Source organism: Cydia fagiglandana, chromosome 9, assembly GCF_963556715.1.
Source record: "Cydia fagiglandana chromosome 9, ilCydFagi1.1, whole genome shotgun sequence".
Classification (NCBI taxonomy): Eukaryota; Metazoa; Arthropoda; class Insecta; order Lepidoptera; family Tortricidae; genus Cydia; species Cydia fagiglandana.
The window spans coordinates 19,198,619-19,222,715 of NC_085940.1; the positions used below are offsets into that span (position 1 = coordinate 19,198,619).

Below are 24,097 nucleotides of genomic sequence, written 5' to 3' on the forward strand. Positions count from 1 at the left end.
GTGAGACTCAATGACATTGGACGAAGAAATTGGAAAATCACCCTTAGGCAAATGGAAAAATATTATATAACTCGTACCGCCATCTAGTTGAATAATTGCGCGTTAAACTAGTTCGGCTACTCGCCGCTATGTGTCGCTCCAAACTAGGGTTACATGACCATGTTAATAGTTCTGTTCTTTAACGCTAGATGGCTTGATTATAAAAAAATATATTTCCTGGTGTTTTTTTCTTCAAGTTTTTTTCCAAGCCTAGCGAATTTTGAAATACGAGCGATATAAATTTGGAATGTAGTGGTATTGACCTATTGACCACTTGTTTTAAATAAAATTTTATTATTAGAATTTAAATGCCTAGATAGTCGAGATATTATTGAACGGAATACACGAAATCGAGCGGTCGAAATTCAAAAATTGTCAGGTGTGGGAAAAAAGAAAACAAAAATCTTACCAGGAAATTTTGAGGTGGAAGTTTAAAAGTTAGAGGGTCGGGAGTTGGGAACACTATTATAAAATCACATGTCATTTACCGCCATCCACATAATTGAATCATTTTAGACGCAAAAGTATGAAAAAAGACGGATGTGGTTGTGGACATAATGCTTTATATATACGCCTAACGGAAATGCAGAAAATTTTCAATACCGACTTTATGCATTTTCTGTATTTCGGAAACTAAACATGATAAAAATATCAGAGCCACCTAGGTGCGTAGCCAACATGCCAATCTTTTACAATTGTCGCTGTCGCCTAATATGGAAGAGTGCAATAAGATTTATAACAAGTTACCAAATGAGATTTTAAAAATGAATGACTTAAAAATAAAATAAAAAAATGTATGATTTTTTAGTAACTAAAGCATATTACTCAATACAAGATTTTTTGTCAGATAGTGGAAATTATATAACCTTTTGATTTGTCATGTATAACTTTATATTATTAAGTTTTAGTTTTAAATGCACGCTACATGTATTTTGTAACTATTTGTATGCCATATGGTGAAGCATAGTGATACTTACTTACTATATGTATATTTAAGACCTACTGTTGTACCTACCTATGTTAAACAAATAAATAATTTGGAATTTGGAATAATTATACATAGCTGAAATGATACTGATATCGATAAATACGTACAAGAAAAATGGAACAAGTACTATCCACACTCCAAGAGATACAAAAAGAGCTAAACGAACAAAAAACAACGATTCGGGAGAGCGGAAAAAACGTTACTGAACAAGTGACCCAAAATATCAATACAATCATTGATGAAAAATTCGTAAAATGGGAAGAAAAGTACGATATTCTTAAGGAGAAAGTGGACACACAAGAAAAAAGGCTATGTATTTTAGAAAAACAGGCGAGGCAAAGAAACCTAATATTTTTCGGAATTGAAGAAAACAATTTACCATATTCTGAACAGGAGAACGCCATCATATCATTTATCGAAGAACACTTCAAAATTGAACTGGACCGCAAGGATATTCAGGCATTTAGAAGATTAGGCGTAAAAAAGGACAGACCCCGCCCCATAGGGGTAACATTCTCAACCCTTGGTACAAAAATCAATATTTTGAAAAACAAGAAAATGCTCAACAATACTGGATATTACATCACTGAGGACTTCCCACCAAACATCTTAGAAAAAAGGAGAGAATTACAAACTCAACTAAAAATGGAAAACGCGAACGGGAATAAAGCCTTCATCAAGTATGACAAATTAGTAATCGTTGGAAAATCAATAGACATGACATCCAACAAAAAAAGGAACCTCCAAATATCACCAGAGAACAATCAACGCCAGAATGACTATAGAACACAGGTTTCAAAGAAAAATAAAACCCAACCTATGCATTCACCATTACAAAGACCACAAAGCGTATCGGAGACAGTTCTAAAACCAGGAATATTAAATTATTTAGTAAATAAAAATCCAAACAACAAAGAAAAACAAGACACGAACTTATAGAATTAGTACCCTACCCCTCCTCTACACAGAAATTACTTAACAAAAATCAAGAATAGAAAAAACAAAATACATCTTCCAACACGGCTGGTCACCGGGGAAGATTATGACCAAAACCCTCCAAAGAACAAAGGAACACACACCGAATACAGATTGAAACATACAAAGTCAGAACACTTTCGTCAAGTATATGATTGATTAATAGAAATAGAAGAATCAAGAAAAGAAATAAAGTACAACATAACAGGTATATCGGAAGTGCGAAGAGTAGGAAAGTCAACAGAAGAATACAAGAATCTCATAAGCGCAAAGACCGAATTAAATAGGCATCTTTGGAGGAGGCCTTCACCCAAACTGGGGTTCTTGCAGAAACAACAATTAATCATACCTACCTAAATATAAATACTAAATTACTAACATATTAGAAATTAAGATGTTTCCAAAATGTTATATAATAAGTTACTAATTAACTAAATAACCTATACACTATTGTTTGATTTTATTTTGTTTTTTTTTTTCATGCAAGAAATAATAAAGGCTTTTTTATTTTTATTTTTTATTTTATTTATTATACATAGCTGAAAAGGTGAAACAAAGTACTGTTTACTTATACCTTTAAACGTTACCCTTTTTTTGCAAATAAATTATTGTTTATTTGTATAGTTTTGTGAAGTACCTAAGTACTAGTAGAGACCTGTGCTCAGCAATGGCCGGTAAAATAATGATATGTCATGATGATAAAGTTATTTGAGGATTACCTTGACCAGATAGTATAATGAGTTGATAACACTGTAAACAAATGTTGTTTATCGTTATCATTAATCTGTCGATAAATAATGATTAAACATGAAAGTATGTGGTGCTAATGTAATTGCACAATGATTATTAATGCTTTTTTCAAAACATTTGCACAAAAAGGGTGTAATGTTACACCACGCAAATGTAAAAGGAAGTCATCGCACTCCGCAAAGGAATGGTACTCCCATGGCATTATTGGATTGTTTAAAATTCTCCCATTAAACCGTGCAATGCCTCATATTTTTATGGTTCCGCAACAAAAGGGTAAAAACGGGACCCTCTAAGACTCCACTATCCGTCTGACCGTCTGTCTGTCACCAGGCTGTATCTCATGAACCGTGATAGCTCGACAGTTGAAATTTTCACAGATCTGTTGCCGCTATAACAACAAATACTAAAAGTACGGAACCCTCGGTGGGCGAGTCGGACTCGCACTTGTCCGGTTTTGTAGCCTACTTTGGTGTCCCACTGCTGGGCAAAAGGCCTCCCCTCGTTTTCTCCACTCGACCCAGTCATCGGCATATTCCAACCATTTGGGCCACTTATTTTAAAGTCAGGTTTTTGATTAAAAAGCCAAACCTCTGCTTCTTCAGATATTTTTGAGCATCTCGACCGCTCAAATATATCTGATGGCGACTGTACAACGATAAACATACATTTCATCTGAAATCTATCAGTATATCGATCTAAAAAACGATGGTCAAGTTTATCATACGCATCAATACAAACATGTAATAACCTACTCATTACAGACATCATGTTTATAGCATGGCAATAAACCTTTATCTTGTGGCTATCAAGAGTAAAATACACGATTATACTAATAATCAGTACTCACATTTCGCTGGCCCCAAAATTACAGGGTTCTATGTTACATTTTCAAGATAGTTGAAATTCGACCTAATATCACTGTGACAATGTTCAAATTTCAGTTCAATAAAAGTGAAACAGAACCCTGTGTAATATTGGGCCAGCGATTTGTTATTGCAGACAAAGACAAATGATGTAACTAGTTAACCCTTATCTTGGCATCGTAACACCCGTGATACATGGAACTTAAAAAAATCTAGCAGTTTCACTTTATTACCTAACAGAATAATTCTGCCATCAATATGTCGAGCTACCCTCCTTACTTATAGAAAAAAATAATTGACACGGGTGTCATTGTAAATTAATTAGTAATAATCAACATGGCGCTGCGGAAACAATAGATTTCGGTTCGTACTGGAAGTTTTGCAATTATTTCTTATGTTAGTATATATTTTTCCATAATCTATATTTTGATATCTTTACTGTCTCTTAGTGCATACATATTTACAATGCCTTCAAATTTAAAAACATTTAATACACAGAACCTTACATGAAACTGTTACGTATTATATTTGATACAATGCCAAGAACTCAGAAATGTACATATCGAAAGGATTGTATTGCATTTAATACATTGCCAAGTTATCGTCAAAATAGTTTAACATGATTTTTTATTTTTTATTATTTTTGTGGGGTTACAAAACATGCTTCAATTATTTAATATTAGTTGTCATTTTATTTAGTTATTAAACTTTGATTTTTTTAAGGACTAGATGTTATTTAACTATATATTCGTATGCTGTAGCATTATTGCTACGCCGTAGCCCGTAGCACGGAAAAATATGTGTATGGCAAAAAATGGTCCCAAAGTAAAAAAAATGTATTTTTTTTTTAATTTTAATTATTTGTTTACTTTTCATATTTTACTCAACTTTTTGCTGACGACTTTTTTGAAACTTTACGGGATCAAATTTTCCGCCCATGTGATCAGGTATTCGTAGATATAATTAATTTTTACAGGTTTAATAGTCATCTGATGCTTTAGATTGCGTTTAATTAGCAGTAAATGCTAATTTCTGTTGCATTACATGTTTTATTTTTATTAAAATCTTCATTTTTCTTCTAAAAAGTAGGTAACTATTTTGTCGAGTTATTGGCATTGTATCAAATATGATACATATGATTTTCCAAAACTGGAAAATCCTGGATTTTTTTCCTTATTTTTTAATAGCCTAGTATGCTCAATAGGTGACAAAAAACTAAAAAAATGACTATATTTAAGATATTTTGAGCCTTGCCAAGATAAGGGTTAAGTAAGGTTCTAAAATTAATATTGTTTGACATTCCGTATTCCTTTTTATTGTATTGTATATAGTATGCCATTGTATTGTTTATGTGTATTTTTATTATGGGTTAAAAGCCTGAAATAAATGATATTTTATTTATTTTTATTTAAATCATATTTTTAGACAAAAGGCCTATCGGCCCTATTCGAACTCTAAGATACGTCAGTTAATAGATCTAGAAACGATATGGATTAGATACGTCTATGTCGAATATGACGTTTCTTAAGTTTCTCCAAACAAGAACGTCAATTTTGACACTGACACATCTAATCCATATCGTTTATAGATCTATTAATTGATGTAAGTATCTGCAGTATCTATTTAATATACACAAGTAGGTACATAGGTATGTTACCTACGACTTTGAGATAATGTGCTATACCTACTGTATATGCGTATGATATACATATAGCGTGTAAACAAATTACTTTGTTAGTCCTGATTCGAGCACAGTTCGGAATAGTCGTGTCATTTTTGTTATTTTATGAGTAACATTATCGGAGATGCATGTAAGTTGTTTTAAAAATAGAACCCCTGTAGGTACAGTCATTATCAAATTGATAGCGGCTAAAGTGGCCAAATATTTAGGGACACCTTATTTCTATGGTGACAAAGATGTGTTACGACATATTTGGACACTTAAGCGGTCACTATATTTACCTATATATAGATATTTATTTTATTTTATTTTTTATTTTATTTTAATAGGTACCTACAATAACGTAATGCAGGCAAACAGCATTGTAACATATTTCTTACATGAGCAACTTATACATTACTTACATTACGATTATAATTGTACACAACATTATCATTATCATATTTATATGTATAATTATAATCCAAAAGCTCCCAACTATTATCCAAAATCAACTCAAATATCTTTAATATCTTTATTTAGGTGTGATTATTTGAATGAAGCATTTCTGAGACAAAATATTTTCATGAAATGACAGAAATTAATGAGAAAATTTGAAAAAAAAAAACATAACTGTTGATACTTTACGTTCTGGAAATCGAAACTCAGGTAGTCTTAGAACACAACTATGGTCCAGTTTTTAATGTTGATTATGAACGAGCCTTTCGTCAATATTATTTACATCACATTATTTATTTTAATAAATACAAAAATGCAATTTAGGTACAAAATACATTTTTATTTTAGTTCATAGAAACAACAACTCTTATGATTCTTATGACGACCTTAAAATAATGGCATTATGTGAGATAATTTTTCTTTTTGTTTGGTACCGGTTATCTTTTCGGTATGTTTCACAAGTTTCAATCTGGAGCCCAATTCAAATTTAACAATCTGCTGCTAATTCGTTTGCTGACTATCCTTTGAGTATTTAGTAATTGGAGACGCCATGGCTGTCATTTTCTGTACAAAACAGTCTGGCGATTTTTGCGGGAGAGGGGGTCAAATGTATGTGTTTTTGTACATGATTTGTACGTAACGTACAAATAGCCATGTCAGATAATCGTCAGTCCATACAAATTTTGCACAGTTGTGCAAGTTTCGGCAGAGGGGTAAGCTCTTAAAGGCGACTCCGGTTATTAAACGCTCTGACTATCACATAAAAAAATTTTGTTACGGTGTTGATGTCATTTTGAAACGACCTTGAAGCTGATTGGTGCACGCGAAATTAAGTGAAAATCCTGCGCGCGATGCACTAAATCACCCAGACCAAAAATAATAGATAGTATAGAGGGGTCCTGTCATAGTAAATTTTGTAGTCACTGTAAATTTACTGCCATCTATCGACACACGGCTATAACTCAAAATAAACACGTATAAAATTACCAAAAAAAAAATGGATAAATGTTTTTATTATTTTTATATCATTTTGACCCATGTTCATTCACTGATATCTATGCGTTAAAATTGTTAAATATGAAACGGTGTCGTCACGCCATCTAGCCGAGCATAGGCCAAAGGTGTGTGCGCCATCTATCCGAGAATGACTTTTTCTTGATTTCTGAGGCACGTTTTTTTCTTAGACTTTATTCATCTTATACGAAGCTACATATATCTTTGCCCAGACGGTCGGCAAGGTCGTATCAAAACCAATTCAAATCATAATTAATTGTTAAATTGAATCGACCTCCTAGCCGTGCAGCCAACGTGCCAATCGCTTACGCTCCGTAGCGAAGGAAACGGTGTAGCCGAAAGTGAAATTGTCAATAAGGGTCAAACAGATCACTGTGTTACGTTCTTTCCTGTAGACATACACAAGAGTTAAGGGCTATTAAGATTAATTTTCTTATTTAACCCTTACCCACGTAAAAAGGTCCTCCTTTTATTTACAGATCTATGATAAAATCATTACTTACAAGCCCACAAGCTGTTAACTATTGCCCACAGGAGAGAAAACTAGCGTGTTCGCGCGAACTGTACATTTTTCTCTCCTGTGCCATAAATTTGTGTTTTGTGTTTTGTACAATAAAGAGTTTATACATACATACATACAATAGTTAACAGCTTGTGGGCATGTAATGATTTTACGTGGGTAAGGGTTAAATAAGAAAATTAAGCTTTATAGCCCTTAACTCTTGTGTATGTCTACAGGAAAGAACGTAACACAGTGATCTGTTTGACCCATAAATGATAAATTTACTAGTGTCTTATGTTTACATAGGTAGTTAGCAGGTTCCATAGAATGACACTTCACATAACAATGACGATGAAGGTCAAAGATCAACGACTCGTTAATAAACAAAATTAATTCATTCGTCAATTGGTCACTTGCGTTTAGGTAATTCATGTTTCGTCTCCAGCCTAGCCAAAGGTGACAGTCTCTTGCGTTACGACAACGAAACGCTTTGTGTCTCTCTATCACTCTTCCATATTAGTGCCACAGCAGTTGCGTTTCGGAAACGTTCTTTTTGGGTACGGGTAAAATTGCTGAACATTGTCTATTATGCCAAACTCCCTTCGTTCGTGTTTGAAATTCAGCAAAGGCTTTATCGTAGTTAAATTTTAATTTATTATATTAATATAATTCGTAATTCTACATATGTGTATTTAACTCGGTTTATTAAGAAGACATCACGACCTTCGGCTATTATAGTCTCTGAGATGACTCAGAAATTGCAAAATAAATAGACATCCACATCAGGAAAAACACGGCACCTAACTCTAACTTGCACACTTGTATGCAAATTACTTAAGACAAGTAAATAATATGGACTAATAGTATAAACATTAGTGATTAACTCTGGTCACCATACATTGGTGTTCTGCGCATTGATGCTTGCTCAACTACCACGTACAGTTGAAGTCAAAGATATGTTTACACGTTTGCACCTTACTCCTTTGTAATAAGGCGAAAAATGTAAAGATATCTTTGACGTTGACTGTACATCAACACTCTTATCTGTCCATTGGTGTACCTTATGCCTTTAGTAATAAGGTTTATGAACTGTCAGTTATCAGTGTGGGCGATGGTACGTGATTCCAGTTGCATTGCATCGGCGTCATAATTTGTCACTTGGCAGTAAAAATGCATACAAATCTCTATTAAGCTCCATACTTACTTCAAGGAATTGCCTAGGTATATATTATATTACAGTGTTGTTATTGTTGTTGTTGTCCTAAGGCACCCCAGAGGTGCAAAGGGCCTTCGCAAGCTCGCGCCACGCCTTCCTATCTTCAGCGACCGCTCTGGCCTCGCTCCAGCTCAATCCGACCGCTCGTAGTTCATTTGTGACGGACCGCTGCCAAGAGTGTACAGGGCGCCCGAGGCCACGGCTTCCGTCCGGCGGTTTCCAACCGAAAGCGATGGTTGCGTTATTTGTTTCCCCTCTTCGAATAGTAAAAAAAATATAGTGTAAAATACCCTAATTGTTATGGGTGTGCCTAGAAAACCTTCCCTTGCCTTTGCGTCTGGAAGGGCGCGGGACGGGTTGTTTGATTAAGTTCTTGGTTGTGGCTTTATTTAGCTTAGTTTTAATTTAGTTTAGAGTTAATTTTAATGTAATTTATTAATTTGATAATTGATCGAGTGAAAAGTAAGCGGAAGCTCCGGCCCGGACATGGCCCGGTCTAACGTGAGTCATCCATTACTCCGTGACCTAGAAAACTGCAATTTGGCATACGTGTATAAATCAATCATGCCGTCAAAGTGGTAAAATAAAATATTTTTTTACAGATAATATTATTATATCTATGGATAGCAGCCGTGATAGCGGCGATATATCTATACTGCCGCCAAGCTTACTCAAGGTTCAGCAAATATGGAGTCAAAAATCCGAAACCGTTACCTATTCTGGGGAACATGAGTCCCATCATATTCAGAACTAAAAGCTTCGTTGATGTGGTTAATGACCTGTATAACAAATTCCCTGAAGAAAGGTTGGTAGAACTGTAGGCATCAAGGCGGGAACAGTGGATCAACGCAAGCAGTGGCTCAGTCGGCCAAATATCGCTTTACATTGGGGCACTCTTACGTGTTAGAATAATCATTGCTCGTCCAATTGTATTCGTTCAATTACTGAATGTATTTATTTTATTAGCAGAGCCAATAGCCTCTCTCATGTTGGAATTAGGTTGAGTGAGCCACTGTACCCGACTTTTTTTTCCAAGTCACTGTTCCCTCCTTGACCACCTCACATTATAATCCTTGTTTCCAATATCTCACTTGTTGTAATGTACTATTGAAGTATCCCCTACCTACGCGCGGCTGACTAGAAGTAGGTACCTATGTACAGTCACCTGCAATAATATGTTACACAACGAAGGCCGCAAAAATATCTGACACGATCTTATTTGTAGAGCCATAAGAGCGTGTCACATATTTTTGCGGCCTTCAATGAGTAACATATTATTGCAGGTGACTGTACCTACATACTTGAGACGTATATTATAGTACTCAATGATACTTCAGAAAAAGTCGTTGAAACTTATCTTCTGATATCATTGTTATAATTGTACTCTATTGAATAGTAATCATTATCGGTCGTTGATTTGATATTTGATGTCCTTATTATTGAAAATATTGAACATATTAATTTAATTAAAAACCAGTGACATTTTAAAATATGACATTGCATTCTCTTTTAAGAATTACTCTAAATAAGTGCATAATTTTACTCAAGTTAAATATAAGTACATAACAACATAATTGAAATGATTTATATATAATCGATCGATGCGTAGTAAATAGATACCCAAGAATTACGGCGCGATTCGGGAAATGAATTAGAGATTAACTAGAAACGATATAGTAAAGATATGTGACGTCCTACGCGTAAAGGTACCTTATGGCGGTTGACGCTTACGCTATTATTAACGCCGCTCCAATATTATTGCGGCGCTATGCGACGTAAGCGCCGGCCGCCATTAGGTACCTTTTTCTATGGAACGTCACATATCTTCACTATTTCATATCTAGTGAATATCTAATTCATTTCCCGAATTACGGCGCCTGCCGCCATAAGGTACCTTTTGCAGTGGAACGTCACATATCTTTACTATTTCATATCTAGTGAGTCTCTACTTCATTTCCCGAATCGAGCCGTTAGAATAATGTAAGAACCAGAAGGATATTACTTTAAAGTTCACTAATAGTTCTACATTCTATCCTCCTAAGGCCCAAGGTTACCTATATAGTACTTATTCAGTTCAATGAAATTTTAATCATATTCGATTGGAACAGAGTTGCTTTTGCTTTGTTTCGTTCAGTTTTCGAACAGCGCAAAATGAACTCTATCTCCTACATTGTAGGTTCAAATTTCTGTGGAAAATTTTGCATTTTTCATTTGTATGGCTGGGCCTTAGGAGGCTATACCCTGTGTACACTAATTAGCTGTAGGTACAAGTAAATTCTATGTTTGTCTTTTTTTAAGACAGTGACAGTGAATCGCATACAACAAGCTTCATATTTAGCTTATTGCTTATTAGAAATATCTTCCTACAGTTCCTTAGTTGCCAAAAAAAATTTGGGTATTGAGAAATAAACCAATACCTAATACTTAGTCAAATTATACTTAGCGTAGACTCCTAAAGGCCACATTTTACAAAAAAAATTGCAATTTAACTTGAAATTTGTTAGAAATATGTTTGATTTTATAATCTAGGTACAGAAACAAAATAAATGTTCTGTTCCAATCTAATTAGCAGTTACTATGAGTAGAACCAACGGCCCTTGAAGGACAGATAAAACTTTCACTTTAAAATAATCATAATTTATTTCCAGGTTTGTGGGCAACTTTGAGTTCGTAAAGCCGGTGTTACTAATTAGAGATATCGAACTGATCAAGAAGGTTACTGTTAAGGACTTCGAATACTTCCTTGATCACCGCTCATTCGTCAGCGAAGACGTCGACCCTTTCTTTGGAAGAAACTTGTTCTCTCTAAAAGGTATTTCTCGCTCTCTCTCTTTATCTCTTTCCCTGCTTATGTATCAATTGTTTTTCAATAATCTGTATCTTTTACTGAGGTGTGACAATAAAAAGTACCTATTCTATCGATCTATCTATTTATCTATCTAAGATATATTTATACTTAAACACACTCGTCGTTACTGTCACTTGACAAATTAATTCAAGGTAGTTTAGACGAACTTTAACTGCGATTGAATGACCTAATTTGTACATGAAGCTTTAAAATTAAACTATAAAAGAAAGTAAATTTGAGTCAAGAAAATATACCTACCAATTTAATGAATGCTTTCAGGTCAAGAATGGAAGGACATGCGTTCAACATTAAGCCCAGCGTTCACAAGCTCGAAGATGAAGCACATGCTCCCATTCATTGTCGAGGTGGGCAACCAGATGGTCATCTCGCTGGACCAGCAGTTGAAGGAATCGAAAAGTAAGTATTGGAGATAAAATACTGAGAGTTGACGATTAAAAAATGAAAATCGTTAATTACTAACGTGCACAATTTGAAATATTCAAGGTAGTTTCTGGTGTTACAGATGCCTAAAATTACAATCAATGCATACTGAAAATCATTTATTTACAAACAATATATATACAGTGGTACAACTAAACGAAATAATTCTAGTTATTAATTTCGTTTAGATGCATACTTATATTTAGTAACAAAAACATGTAATAAATTTATAAGCTATTTAAAAAAGTATTAAAAATGGAAGAACATATAATCACTTACCAAAGCAAATAATATTATTGATAACCTTAGATAGATTTTGGGTCACCGCGCCAACCAAGTAAGTAAGTAGTATAACCTTAGATACTACTACAATCTACAACGCTAATTTCATTAACAAGGTACCATTTCTTTCTTCTGCATTTTTCATTTTCTTTTTTCTACTTGTGCTATTTGGTTAGTCTTTGTATTGTTTACTACTTACACAGTATAAAAGGGTTCTTACACGTAATTTTTTGCAGAGGGTTACATTGATATCGAAACTAAGGACCTGGCAACTTACTACGCTAATGACGTCATAGCGTCCTGTGCCTTCGGTTTGAAAGTGGACTCCCACCTTGAGCCCAACAACCAGTTCTACAAAATGGGATACAAGGCTTCTAACTTTAGCTTTGTGGCGATTCTAAAGTTCTTTGGATATGCCTCCTTTCCTTGGATTATGAAGGTGATTTAGATTTATTTACTATAGCATTACATGATTTATTATTAAGGTATGTCAAAATTATGATTATCAAACAGATAAAAGATCCGGAACAAACAATAAAAACAAATAAATGAATGAAAAGTTTAATCAATACATTACCCAAATGTTTGATTAGAAAGAATAGAAGGAAATGTCAAAAACGGTATATACAAGAAATATAAATAAAGTCAATTCCGTAGGTAAGATAAAACGAACGATATCGATCACTTTTCATTAAGTTTATCTTATTTTCGTTAAAATTTAAATTTATATAACACTTTAAACTCTCGCGTTTTGTACACATATTTAATTACACAAACGGGACCCGGGTAGACCCGTATATGTAATTAAATAACAGGATTTATATTTAAGGGAACAGATAGAAGAATATTCAGATATATTTCAAAAAGGTTAAGAAATTTAAACAATCAGAGAAAAACTTATATAATAACTAAGGTCTATGTTCAGCAGTGGACGTCTTATGGCTGAGATGATGAACTAAGGTCTATATTTTCAGCTACTGAAGATGAATCTCTTCTCAGCTGATGTGACGAACTTCTTCCAACACTTGGTCCTAAGCACGATGAAGGACCGTGAAGTGCACAACATTCTCCGACCGGACATGATACATCTGCTTATGGAAGCCAAGAAAGGTAACACAAGTTATACATTATACATAAATACATGGATAACTATAACTACTGTCAACGAAACAGTGTCCGTACTTACACAATTAAAAATTAAAAATGTTCTCTTTAAACATACATAATTAGAATCTTTATCTATAAATTTGATCAAATATAATTTGGAGAAGATACCCAAAGCCTTGATTAAGTGTGTATTTTGATACACTAAGGGTAGTTATTTTCCAACAATTTCCCGATCTTATCTGACATATGACTCTATTTCTTTTTTATTTTCCCAATATCAAAAAAAAGTAATATAAGCCAGGGGTATGAGGTATACAATGTGTCAGGGGCCTATTTTAGATTTAAGCTAGTTATTAATTTCGTTAGTTGTACCACTGTATATATATTGTATGTAAATAAATGAATTAATTTATATAAGCCAGTAACCAAAGAGTTAAGAATTAGAATAAAAAAGTTCGTTTGTGAAAAAGTTTTTTTTTTTTACTAAAATTCACTGGTATATCAAACCGCCCTTAGTATAGACCCAAATAAATTACTTTCATATGTTATACTAAAAAATTACGACTTTTATTTTTCCATAAATAAAATAATTCAGCACACAAATTTTATTTCACAGGTGAGCTTGTCCATGAAGAAAATTCTGGTAATGATGCTGGTGCAGGATTTGCCACAGTAGAAGAGTCTAATGTCGGCAAAAAAACTACTAATAGAGGTAATATCATAATTAATTCCATTTCCGCAAAAACAATTGTAGCCACATTTCAATGTGTCAACTGTCAACATATTATGGACCTATGTTCAATCAGAGACTTTTTACTATTTTTCCATTATAGCTTTAACAAAATGGAATAATTTAGCTGAAATCTATTTCCTACTACTATTTGTGACTTCAAAATGTTAAATCAGGTTCCTGACCATTATCATAACTAAGGACAAAGTACAATTAAAACATAGGTAATAAAACATTTTAGGCATAGGTACCTATGCCTAAGCATACCATATCATACCTATGCTTATTTAATATCGTCAATCTTACCTTTTCAAGGGCTCAAAATAGATCTTTAATGCTTTAAATCAATTTTTTTAATATAATTGCGGTTAATCAATTGCAAATTTATGCTTTGTAATTATAGATAGCAGTAGGGTGGCAAATTTCATATGCAAAAAATAACTAAAATGTTAAAAATACATTGACGATTCTCGTGGCATTGTATGGGGATTGTCAGTCTTCTCTATTTACTAGATTCTGTTTCATAGATTAGAATATTAACCGTCCTTTTTAATTTCAACCAGCTTGGTCAGACATAGACCTAATCGCACAAGCAGTACTTTTCTTCATCGCCGGTTTCGAAACCGTTTCAACAGCCATGACTTTCCTCCTTTACGAGCTGGCTCTCAATCCTGACGTGCAAGAAAGGTTGGCAGAGGAAGTAAAAGAGCATGAAAAGAAAAGTGGCGGGAAGTTTGATTACAACTCCATTCAGAACATGGTTTATATGGATATGGTGGTTTCAGGTAAGAATCTACATCTAAACAACAGTAAAAAGTTTTAAGTTAGAATTTTTGTTGTTTCGTTTTAGCGAATTGATTTGTAACAATTGTATAACTTTTTGTGTTTTCAGAATCTTTGCGATTATGGCCTCCAGCTGTTGCGTCAGATCGTATTTGCACGAAGGACTACAATTTGGGCAGACCCAACGACAAAGCTACTCAAGATTTTATTGTAAGTTATATAGAACTTATTAGTCATAATATAATAAATAGGTACCTATAACTGGCAATTCATCATCTGCTGTTTTATCTTCTATTTATTCTTCTAGTATTAGATTACCAACTTGTGTTTTATTTACTCTTTATATAAACACAGGAATATTGCTTTTCAAAAACGAAAGTTGTCATAAAACCATGTTTCGCTTCAGTGCTGTTAAAACTTCTTGCGTTTTTAATTATTTATCAAATATTTTCTGTTTGGCAAGAGTTTTACTACATTTACTCTCATTTTTTAGTTGAAAAAAGGTGAAGGACTCAACATACCAGTAGCGGCGATTCATCGCGACCCGAAATACTTCCAAAATCCTAATAAGTTCGACCCTGAGCGCTTCTCTGAGGAGAACAAACATATGATCCAGCCTTTCACTTATTTGCCTTTTGGTCTTGGACCAAGAAATTGTATTGGTAAGGAAATATGATAATGTGATGAACTACAACTACACAACATAGCATAATTTGTACTTAGCGGTCCCGATCTTTAACCGATGAATATTATAGCTATTATGGGTTAATCCGAAAAAAAAACAAAGCATCATATCAATTGTTTTTAAAAACAGTAAACCACTGAAAATTAGAACCCAAATTTGGAGAAATAATTACTATATATGCTGGCGTACTCCAAGTTTCATGGGTCAGCCGCATCGTGGGAAGCCAGTGCTGTCAAACTGGTTTAACTTGATAGACATTCAAACGTACTCTTTGAGTAACCACTGTTGAAACTCTATCCATGGTTCCTGATCGGATAAAATCTTGAAAGTTTCTCTTTGATGCAATCGGAATTCTCATAACTGTGCAACGTTTAACACAAAACCTAGGGAAATTAAGAATATTTACAGTGATGTCGTTCTTCCCAGGGTCCCGATTCGCGCTGTGTGAAGTGAAGGTGATGGTATACCAGCTCGTCCAGCGCTACGAGCTGATGCCGTGCGAGAGGACCACCATACCCTGCGAACTGGCCAAGGACAACTTCAACTTGAGGATCAAGGGAGGGCATTGGCTAAGGCTCAAACCGAGAGCTTAGACTAAGGGCTGATTAATGATATGATAATGATGAATGATAATAAAGGGCGCGCAAACACGTATGCGATTTTAGTAACATTGCGGACTGTACATTAAGTCCAATTTAACCGACCGATCAAAAACCGCAATGTAAAGAAACTCCCATGCGATTGCTCGCATCGTCTAAATGAACTAGTAAATCGGTACACAGTGGAAAGAAGTTGATAACTCGAGAAAATTGAAGAAATTTGCATTTAAAATAGGATTGCATAAGGTTCAAATTTGTTAAATTTTGTCGCTGAACTTGTCAACTTCTTCCCGCTGTGTACGGAAATATGGGAAATAAAAATGTAAATAAATGTAATAAACTAGATAATAATGACTATGAAAAAACAAATAAAAATTGTCAATGAAAATAATTTTAATTTGTGTTATTTCAAGTAGAAATACTACTATAGCCGGTCAAACAACTTAGTCAGTAGAAAAAGGCGCGAAATTCAAATTTTCTATGGGTCGATAAATGTTATTAATAAATCAATATCGAACTTATTTTTACGCAATAAAATCATTATCACAGATATTTTTTTTAACAAAACAGTCTAGTTTATGGTGGCCGAAATGTGCGGTTTCTGAACGCATCATAGAGGGTTTCTTACAAAGAATATAATACTCACTAGGAGAAGAACGATAACTCCATACAAATAAATGTCCCCTTCAAAAGTTCGTTTATACTACTAGCGCTCGGTAGGATACCATTGTAATTAGAATTGACAACCCGTTTAGCCTAGCGCCCCTAGCGGGTATTGGCAGTAATCCAGTTCAGGAAGCTAATGGTCCTGGGTTCGAATCCCGGAGAGGGAATTTCTTTTTGTATTATTTTATTTTTTGTTGGGGTCAGGTTTTTAAGAGCCCATCAACGTGCACACTAGCGCCACTGCTGAATACATTAAACTAATTTTTATGTTACTGGATTCGTCAACCTACCCGTTCAAAACTAACGGCCGTTTTTGTTTTGAGCTCATAGATTGACGAATCCAGCAACATAAAAACTAGTTTGATGTATTCAAAAGGTACTTAAATACACAATACAGTAGTGGCCACTTTTTTAAATACCTGTAAAATTTAAATTTAACTTAAATAATCACGATTATTTATTTTAGCAGTGGTGCTAGTGAGCACGTTGTTGGGCTCTTAAATTAGCATATCACAAATCAATAAAGAAATACGTTATAAGATAATGATTAGGTACTATATTTAAAAATTCGTCAAATATAAAAGGTTACAAAAAGTTACGTATTATTAAGATATAAATATTTTCATTCCTATTAGGATTAGTGTATATATGTTAGGAGCAATACATATGAATACATACATTGATATGGCAAATGGTTACAAGTTGTTATTACATCTATCCGGTTATCGGACATTTCTGCTCCACAGCTCCACGCAGCGTTCTTGGTCACCGGAAAACTAGTCTGTATATGCAGCAGATACGTGCCCTTTGAGCTTTTTCCAAGAAATCATATGACGGGCCAGGATTATATTATTATCTCACGCTCAAGCCATGATTCACTTTCTAAAACAAAATAGTCACAAATTAAACAATATAATCTAACTTCCTAATTACTAACGTCGCTAATTCCTAAGGTCTAAATTTACCAGCTTACTCGTAAACAATGAGAGGTTTTACAATACATCTATGATGAATTTAGATTATAATTTCGGACGCGATATAGCGTCCGCGGGACTTACGGGGATAGTAAGATTAAATTATTATATTTGAATTTGGTAATTAGTACGCTCATTTTTATTTAAAGATTGATATATTTCTTACCTTGAAATTATCGCTGTTTCTGGTTTACTACAACGGTTTCCACACACACATTAGGGCTTTTCATAATCCGGATAAGAATTGTTGATGAAGTCGCCATTGCCGGATACATAATACAGCAAGGAAGGAAGAGCGACAACGGTTTAAATTTAACTAAGTCTGTGCGAAGACGCATTTAGATATGTTGCTCGTACATATGAATAGTTTTTATTTTTAAATTAATAGGTAAATAAATATATTTCAAGTGAATAAATCGTTTTATATGAAAATTTATATTTTTGGCGTTAAATGACTTAAATGACAGCATTGACATTAGAGACTTTTGTCTTGTCTATGTTCTTACCGGCCAGACTCAAATCAAGGCCTATCAAAGAGGCCTATTGGCAAGGATTTTTTTTTTAATTTTATCAAGGAGGGTAGAGGCACGTCTACCCTTCATAGATTTTATGAACATAGACAAAGACAAACTGAAATAGATAATAATTTACATATTTCAAAAAATAAATAATAATTTACATATGACTTTGAGTACTTCATAAAATACAAATCAAAATATATTTGATAAAATAATTGGATTTGTTCCTAGAAATCGTATAGACAAAGCCAGTTCTAGCAATGTTGCTGTAGTAAAATATTTTTATGGTAATTACTGGCAATACAGCTCTAGAAACGGAGCACACATGTACAATTATGAAGGGTCACGTCATTCCAAGGAAGTCAATACTCGTAGGCCTTGGTTTCTTATAAGTGTGTAGATAAAAGGTTTAAATAAATAAGGTAAACGTACTCTAGTGCTCGACATGCCCAATAGATGACGCCTTGCTGTCACCCCTATTGGCAATGACATAAGTTTCAAGATGACATGTACTAGGGCCGCATCGAGCAGCAGTACGTTTACCTTAAATCCTGGTTGTGTTTAGGACCTTGAGAGATAAGAGAATGATAAGGAGTTTTGATAATTATTATGACTGTTTTGTTTTATAGTAATACCTACTACCAAAGTTAAACAAATGAACATATATTCTATTAATAAAGAGTTAACAGTAATTGTAGTTATCAAGTTATCATCTCAATAGTATATTTACTATTTCGATGAATCATTTGAGGAAACCTAATTGTTTGTCTGTATATCAAAATCTTATCATAAGATTATGGTCTATTATTATAATTTTAATCTTATTATAATCTAATTAATTGTTCTGTTGTTTTTATATCCTGAATTACAATATTGATATATCTGATAAAAATAATATCTGTGTCTATCTCTATAGTTATGTTAGTGACTAACTAATTTAAACTGGTCATTTTTAGCAATTTTTTTTAAAGCAACCCTGCGATATAATAGTGGCTGTTGCGTTGGAAGGTCTGCCATCTTGTGGCCTGAATCGGCAACATAAACTCCTAAAGCAAGTGCTGTCCTCTACAGTTAAACATACGTTTTCTTGTGCATTGTAGGTGCTGCCGCCATCTACAGATCATGCAGGCGAATAGGGCGCGCAATTTGTTAAATATTAATAAGTGTCGCCATTTACATGAGAATAGGGCCATCGCTCGAAAAGATAACATCATACCTTTGGCCTATAGATGGCGACACTATTTGATATTTAACAAATTTAACATATCAGTGAAAGAATAAGGATCAAATTCAAATGGTGTTCTAAAAGTTTTTAAACATCTGTCGAAAGATGGCAATCAATTTATAATATTATTCAAACTCAAAGGGTAGGATGACAACGGTCATCTCCATATAATTTATAATCTTGAAACACCAAATCTCTCAAAATTGTATTGAAATGACAGGGTAATTAAATTTGGCAATACACCTCTATTTAAATTCTTTTTGCTGATAGTATAATCTACATTGTCATCATGACACACTACGATGAATGATAGGCCTACACCGTCGCCGGTTCGATACCTAATTTTCTTATTAGTCCTCCTTCGAACATTGTTAGGAGTGGTCGTGCTCGATATTGTTTTTTTGTTACAATTTGGCACGCACGTAAGTAAATAGAGCTCTATATTTGACATTCACGTATGTACATATTCAAAACCGATCAAGAGCACATCGAGCTATGCTCAGTCTAGTCCTACAGTCGGCACTTTTACAATCGGTTTAAACTCGTTAAAATTCACATACGTTATTCATATTTTAATTTTGTTTACGCGTTTTTAAATGCACGCGCCAAAAGGTACACATTTCATCTTTTTTCAACTTTGTTAAAATACAATATTATAAACAATGTCTGGATTTAAGTATACGTTACGACGCGACGTTCGTCGGGACCGCTAGTACCTAATTTATTTTAAGTAACGTAAGTGGCCAATTGAAGAATGAAACTATATTTGGGTTTTACGTGACAACGCGATGACCTTCCTTATCATTGTTGTGTCTGTAGTTATGATCATGGCCATCAGATACATCAGAGCAGCCGGGGTGATCAAATATATCTGAACATGCACTCTGACGCCTTGACAATAGAGGCGTGTTCAGATATTTGTGAGCAGCTCGGCTGCACCGATATATCAGATGGCGACTGTACAGTACCGCATGTGGAATCACAATATCAGAGAAAATCGCATATTACTTCAAGCAGAATACAAGTATCTGCTAAAAACTACCTACGTTGTAACTTTAGAAATGATACTGATACTGTACTTAGTCAATTGGATGGGCTGAAAAGCACCTATTTCTGACGAAAGGCTTTTGAGTCAGTAATGTCAGGCGATTGTTATTTATTTCGCCTTTTCTTTTAATTACAGAAATTCTGCCCTCCTAAGCCGAATAGCGGCATCTCAAAAACAAATGAAGTTGAAAATTGAATTTTCAGATAAAGAATGTAAGGTATATGTTTGCATTAAATTTTTATTTGAGATACCGCTAATTGGCTTAGTAGGGGGACAATATCTGATATTGTTGCGGAAATTATTAAGGCAGAATATGTTTGTCACGATGCTTGTGCGGATTACATATATATTTTTTTTTTTTTTTTATTATGCATGGGTTTACTCATGGCCACAGACTAGCCGAGGCGTAGACGTGGCCTACGATGGAGCGAGCTCGCCCAGAAGGTGCCTGTTCACTCTTGATTTGAAGGTTGCCGGGTTATAAGAGCACGGAAATATAGACGCCGGCAAGGAATTCCATTCCTTGGCAGTGCGCATAAGGAAAGTAGAAGCAAAGCGCTTAGTGCGAATTGGCGGAATATCTACCAAGTAAGGATGGAAACCGGCCGTGCGTCTAAAAGTCCGATGGTAGAATGGGGACGGTGGAATGAGCTCGTGTAGCTCTTGGGCACACTCCCCGAAGTGCAACCTGTAGAATACCGACAGGCTGGCGACTTTCCGCCGATGGGCCAAAGTCTGAAGCTTAGCCGTTAGCTTCTTGTCGCCAATCATCCTCCTGGCTCTGCGCTCCACTGAGTCCAAAGCGGCGAGTTGGTATTTAGCTGAGCCATCCCACAGGTGGCTGCAATACTCCATACACGACCGGACTTGAGCTTTGTAAAGTGTTAGAAGCTGTCCAGGTGTGAAGTATCGCTTCACCTTATTTAGGACGCCCAGCTTTCTGGCCGCAGTTTGTGCTTTAGACTCAATGAAGCTGCCGAAGCCGAGGACTGAACTCAGCTCCATGCCGAGAAGTTCCAGGCTGTCGGCAATCGGTACAGATGCACCCCGGAAAGAAGGAGTCAGGTCGAATGGACTCCGTTTAGCGGAAAATAGACACGCCTGCGTTTTGGAGGCATTGAACGTGACCAGATTGTCATCACCCCACTGGGAAACGAGACTAAGGGTCAAGTTCATTCGCTCAACCATGGCCTCTCTCTGTGAACGTATATCCTCCCTGCTGTCCCCTGCACTAGCCAAATATCTCTCAACAACCGTACTGTCATCTGCATAACCTACAATGCTGGGTTGCAGCATGTCGTTAATGTGGAGCAGGAAAAGGGTTGCGGAGAGAACAGACCCCTGAGGAACACCGGCGTCAATGGCCATGAGGTCCGAAGAGCAGCCATCAATAACTACTCTGATCGACCGTTCACTCAAGAAATCAGATAGCCAGCTACAATAATCAGCAGGGATGCCGTAAGCAGGAAGCTTGCTAAGGAGACTTGCGTGCCAAACCCTGTCAAAGGCCTTCGAGATGTCCAGTGAAACAGCAAGCGCTTCACCGTTCCTCTCGATGGCCTCGCCGCAGTAGTGCGTGACATACGCTAAAAGATCCCCAGTAGACCGACCTATGCGAAAGCCATATTGACGGTCACTGAGCAGATCATTTGCTTCGAGGTATGCCAGCAGTTTGCCGTTAAGTACCCTTTCCATGACTTTACAGAGCATGGAGGTAATGGCGATTGGTCGGTAATTGCAGGGATCAGCACGACTACCCTTCTTGGGTACTGGCTGCACGTTTGCAAGCTTCCAGGATTTCGGCACCGTTCTTGTTTGGAGAGAGAGGCGGTACAGGCGTGTCAGTACAGGAGACAACTCAGGCGCACACTGCTTTAGTACACGTGCAGGTATACCGTCTGGTCCATTGGCCTTATTCACGTCAAGATTCAGCAGAGCTCGGCGTACCTCTTTTTGATGTATAGCAATTCTCTGCATAGAGGAACTGCAATGAGGTAGCGTAGGTGGAAGTTTTGAGCCTGCATCTAGACGTGAATTGCTCGCAAACAGAGAAGCAAACAAGTTAGCTTTCTCTGTCGCGGAGTGGGCCAGTGTCCCATCAGGTTTTTGCAGAGGTGGCAATGTGGGTCGGCAGAAGTTGGATTCGACCGCTTTCGACAGGGACCAGAACCGCTTGCTACCAGGAGGGTAGGAGGCGAGTTTGGCCCCTATTCGACTGACGTGGTCGAATCGAGCCTTTCGAAGCACCCGTTTGCAGGACTTGGCAGCTGAGTTAAAGGCTTTTTTCTTCGCGCGAACCCTCTGTGCTCCAGCTTTGGTATCGCGGGCTAGTACCCAAGCCTGGTATGCAGACTGCTTAAGAGCCTCGGCTCGAGCACAGTCCGAATTGTACCATGCTCGGGTCTTGTGATCGAGCGATAGGTCGGAGAACGGAATGAAATATTCCATTCCCTGCCGAATCACATCCGCAACAGCCTCAGCAGAACACGAGGGGTCACCCGAAGAAAAACAGACCTGCTGCCAGGGGAAAGACGCAAAGAAATGCCGCATCTCATCCCAGTCCGCTGACTCGTATCGCCATACTCTCCTCGTGCCCCTAGGGCAGAGATCAGGAGGAGAGTGGATCGACACGGATTTCACCAGACAGTGATCGGACGATCCTAGCGGAGCTGAGACCGAAACCGAGTGCCTGTCTGGATCAGTTGTCAGCAGAAGGTCAAGGCAATTGGGTGTATGGTCAGTAACATCCGGTATCCGCGTCGCAACATTTACCAGCTGGGTAAGGTTTAGGGATACAGCAAATTTGCGCGCTTCCCTCCCAGCGTGGCAAGTATTCTTGTACGGGAACAGCCACTCCTCGTGGTGGGCGTTAAAGTCCCCAAGGAATACGAGTTGAGCCGCGGGGTACCGCTGTTGGGCTTTATCTGCCATCTCAGTAAGGTGGTCAAAGAGCCTAGTTGTCTCCTGGTTTCCGCTGTGCGATCGGTAGACACAGGCATACAGAGTTTTCTCTGAGCCCGAGTCGACCATAATCCACAAAGTGGAAAACCCGGCAGCTTCAAAGCAACGGAGACGCTTGCAGCAAATGTCATCGCGGACGTACACACAGACCCCAGCACGTGCTCTGAACTTATGTTCCAGTGAGTAGCCTGGGTAGTTGAGGTACGACGCGTCCGCTGGGGTTTTGATTTGCGTCTCCGTCAAAAAGAATAGGTGCGGTTTAGCGGTTTCAAGATGGTGGTGGACCGGATCGATATTTGAGGGCAACCCCCTGATGTTGGTGAGGTGCACTTTCAATGGGAGGAAGTGCAGCCGGTGTTTAACCCTATTCTTTTTTCTTTTTGTTTTCATATTTGTGGAGTGTGGGATGGGTGAAAAAATGCCTGTCGAGGTGTTGCGTTTACCAATTGGATCACTTGAGCTAATCCGGACAATGAGGAGCTCACTTGGAGACTGCGGGGACGCCCGAGCCCCCCTGAAATAACCCACCGGGTCCTCCCGTCCAGTCGCCAACTGGCACGGTGGAGCTATTCCAGGATTTTTCGCTAGGTGGCGGGGCAGCCTCTCGCACGTGGCTGTCGTACAATTGGGCCCCCAACTTCCTGCGGTCGGCCACCGGCAAGACCGTGCCTCGGATCCCGCTACCCTCCAGCGAGAGCTGCTCGGCCCGACGTCACTCAAGGATCCAAAAACCGGCATTATGCAACACAACTGACAGCAAATCA

General features: G+C 36.6%; 3 protein-coding genes across 4 annotated transcripts in view; all 3 read left to right on the forward strand.

Annotated features, from left to right (window-relative positions):
- The window catches only part of LOC134667540 (prominin-like protein), a 494,736-nt gene that overhangs the window by 297,747 nt on the left and 172,892 nt on the right, over nucleotides 1-24,097 (forward strand). The gene's annotated exons all lie outside the window — the stretch shown is intronic.
- On the forward strand, nucleotides 1,142-1,966 carry LOC134667795 (uncharacterized). Its single transcript, XM_063525203.1, has one exon. The coding sequence runs from the start codon at nucleotides 1,142-1,144 to the stop codon at nucleotides 1,964-1,966; it is 825 nt and encodes a 274-aa protein (XP_063381273.1).
- LOC134667796 (uncharacterized) overlaps nucleotides 5,359-24,097 on the forward strand; it is a 28,762-nt gene continuing 10,023 nt past the window's right edge. The window contains exons 1-12 of the mRNA XM_063525204.1: nucleotides 5,359-5,426; nucleotides 9,069-9,271; nucleotides 11,115-11,278; nucleotides 11,594-11,731; nucleotides 12,274-12,476; nucleotides 13,012-13,147; nucleotides 13,761-13,856; nucleotides 14,438-14,659; nucleotides 14,767-14,867; nucleotides 15,151-15,319; nucleotides 15,769-15,933; nucleotides 19,679-19,746. Coding sequence (XP_063381274.1) covers nucleotides 5,421-5,426; nucleotides 9,069-9,271; nucleotides 11,115-11,278; nucleotides 11,594-11,731; nucleotides 12,274-12,476; nucleotides 13,012-13,147; nucleotides 13,761-13,856; nucleotides 14,438-14,659; nucleotides 14,767-14,867; nucleotides 15,151-15,319; nucleotides 15,769-15,933; nucleotides 19,679-19,746 — 1,671 coding nt within the window. The 5' untranslated portion in view covers nucleotides 5,359-5,420. The remainder of the gene's footprint in view (nucleotides 5,427-9,068; nucleotides 9,272-11,114; nucleotides 11,279-11,593; nucleotides 11,732-12,273; nucleotides 12,477-13,011; nucleotides 13,148-13,760; nucleotides 13,857-14,437; nucleotides 14,660-14,766; nucleotides 14,868-15,150; nucleotides 15,320-15,768; nucleotides 15,934-19,678; nucleotides 19,747-24,097) is intronic.

Bases quoted from the DNA above. Each gene is read 5' to 3' on its own strand.
- LOC134667795 (XM_063525203.1), top strand. From the start codon at position 1,142: ATGGAACAAGTACTATCCACACTCCAAGAGATACAAAAAGAGCTAAAC.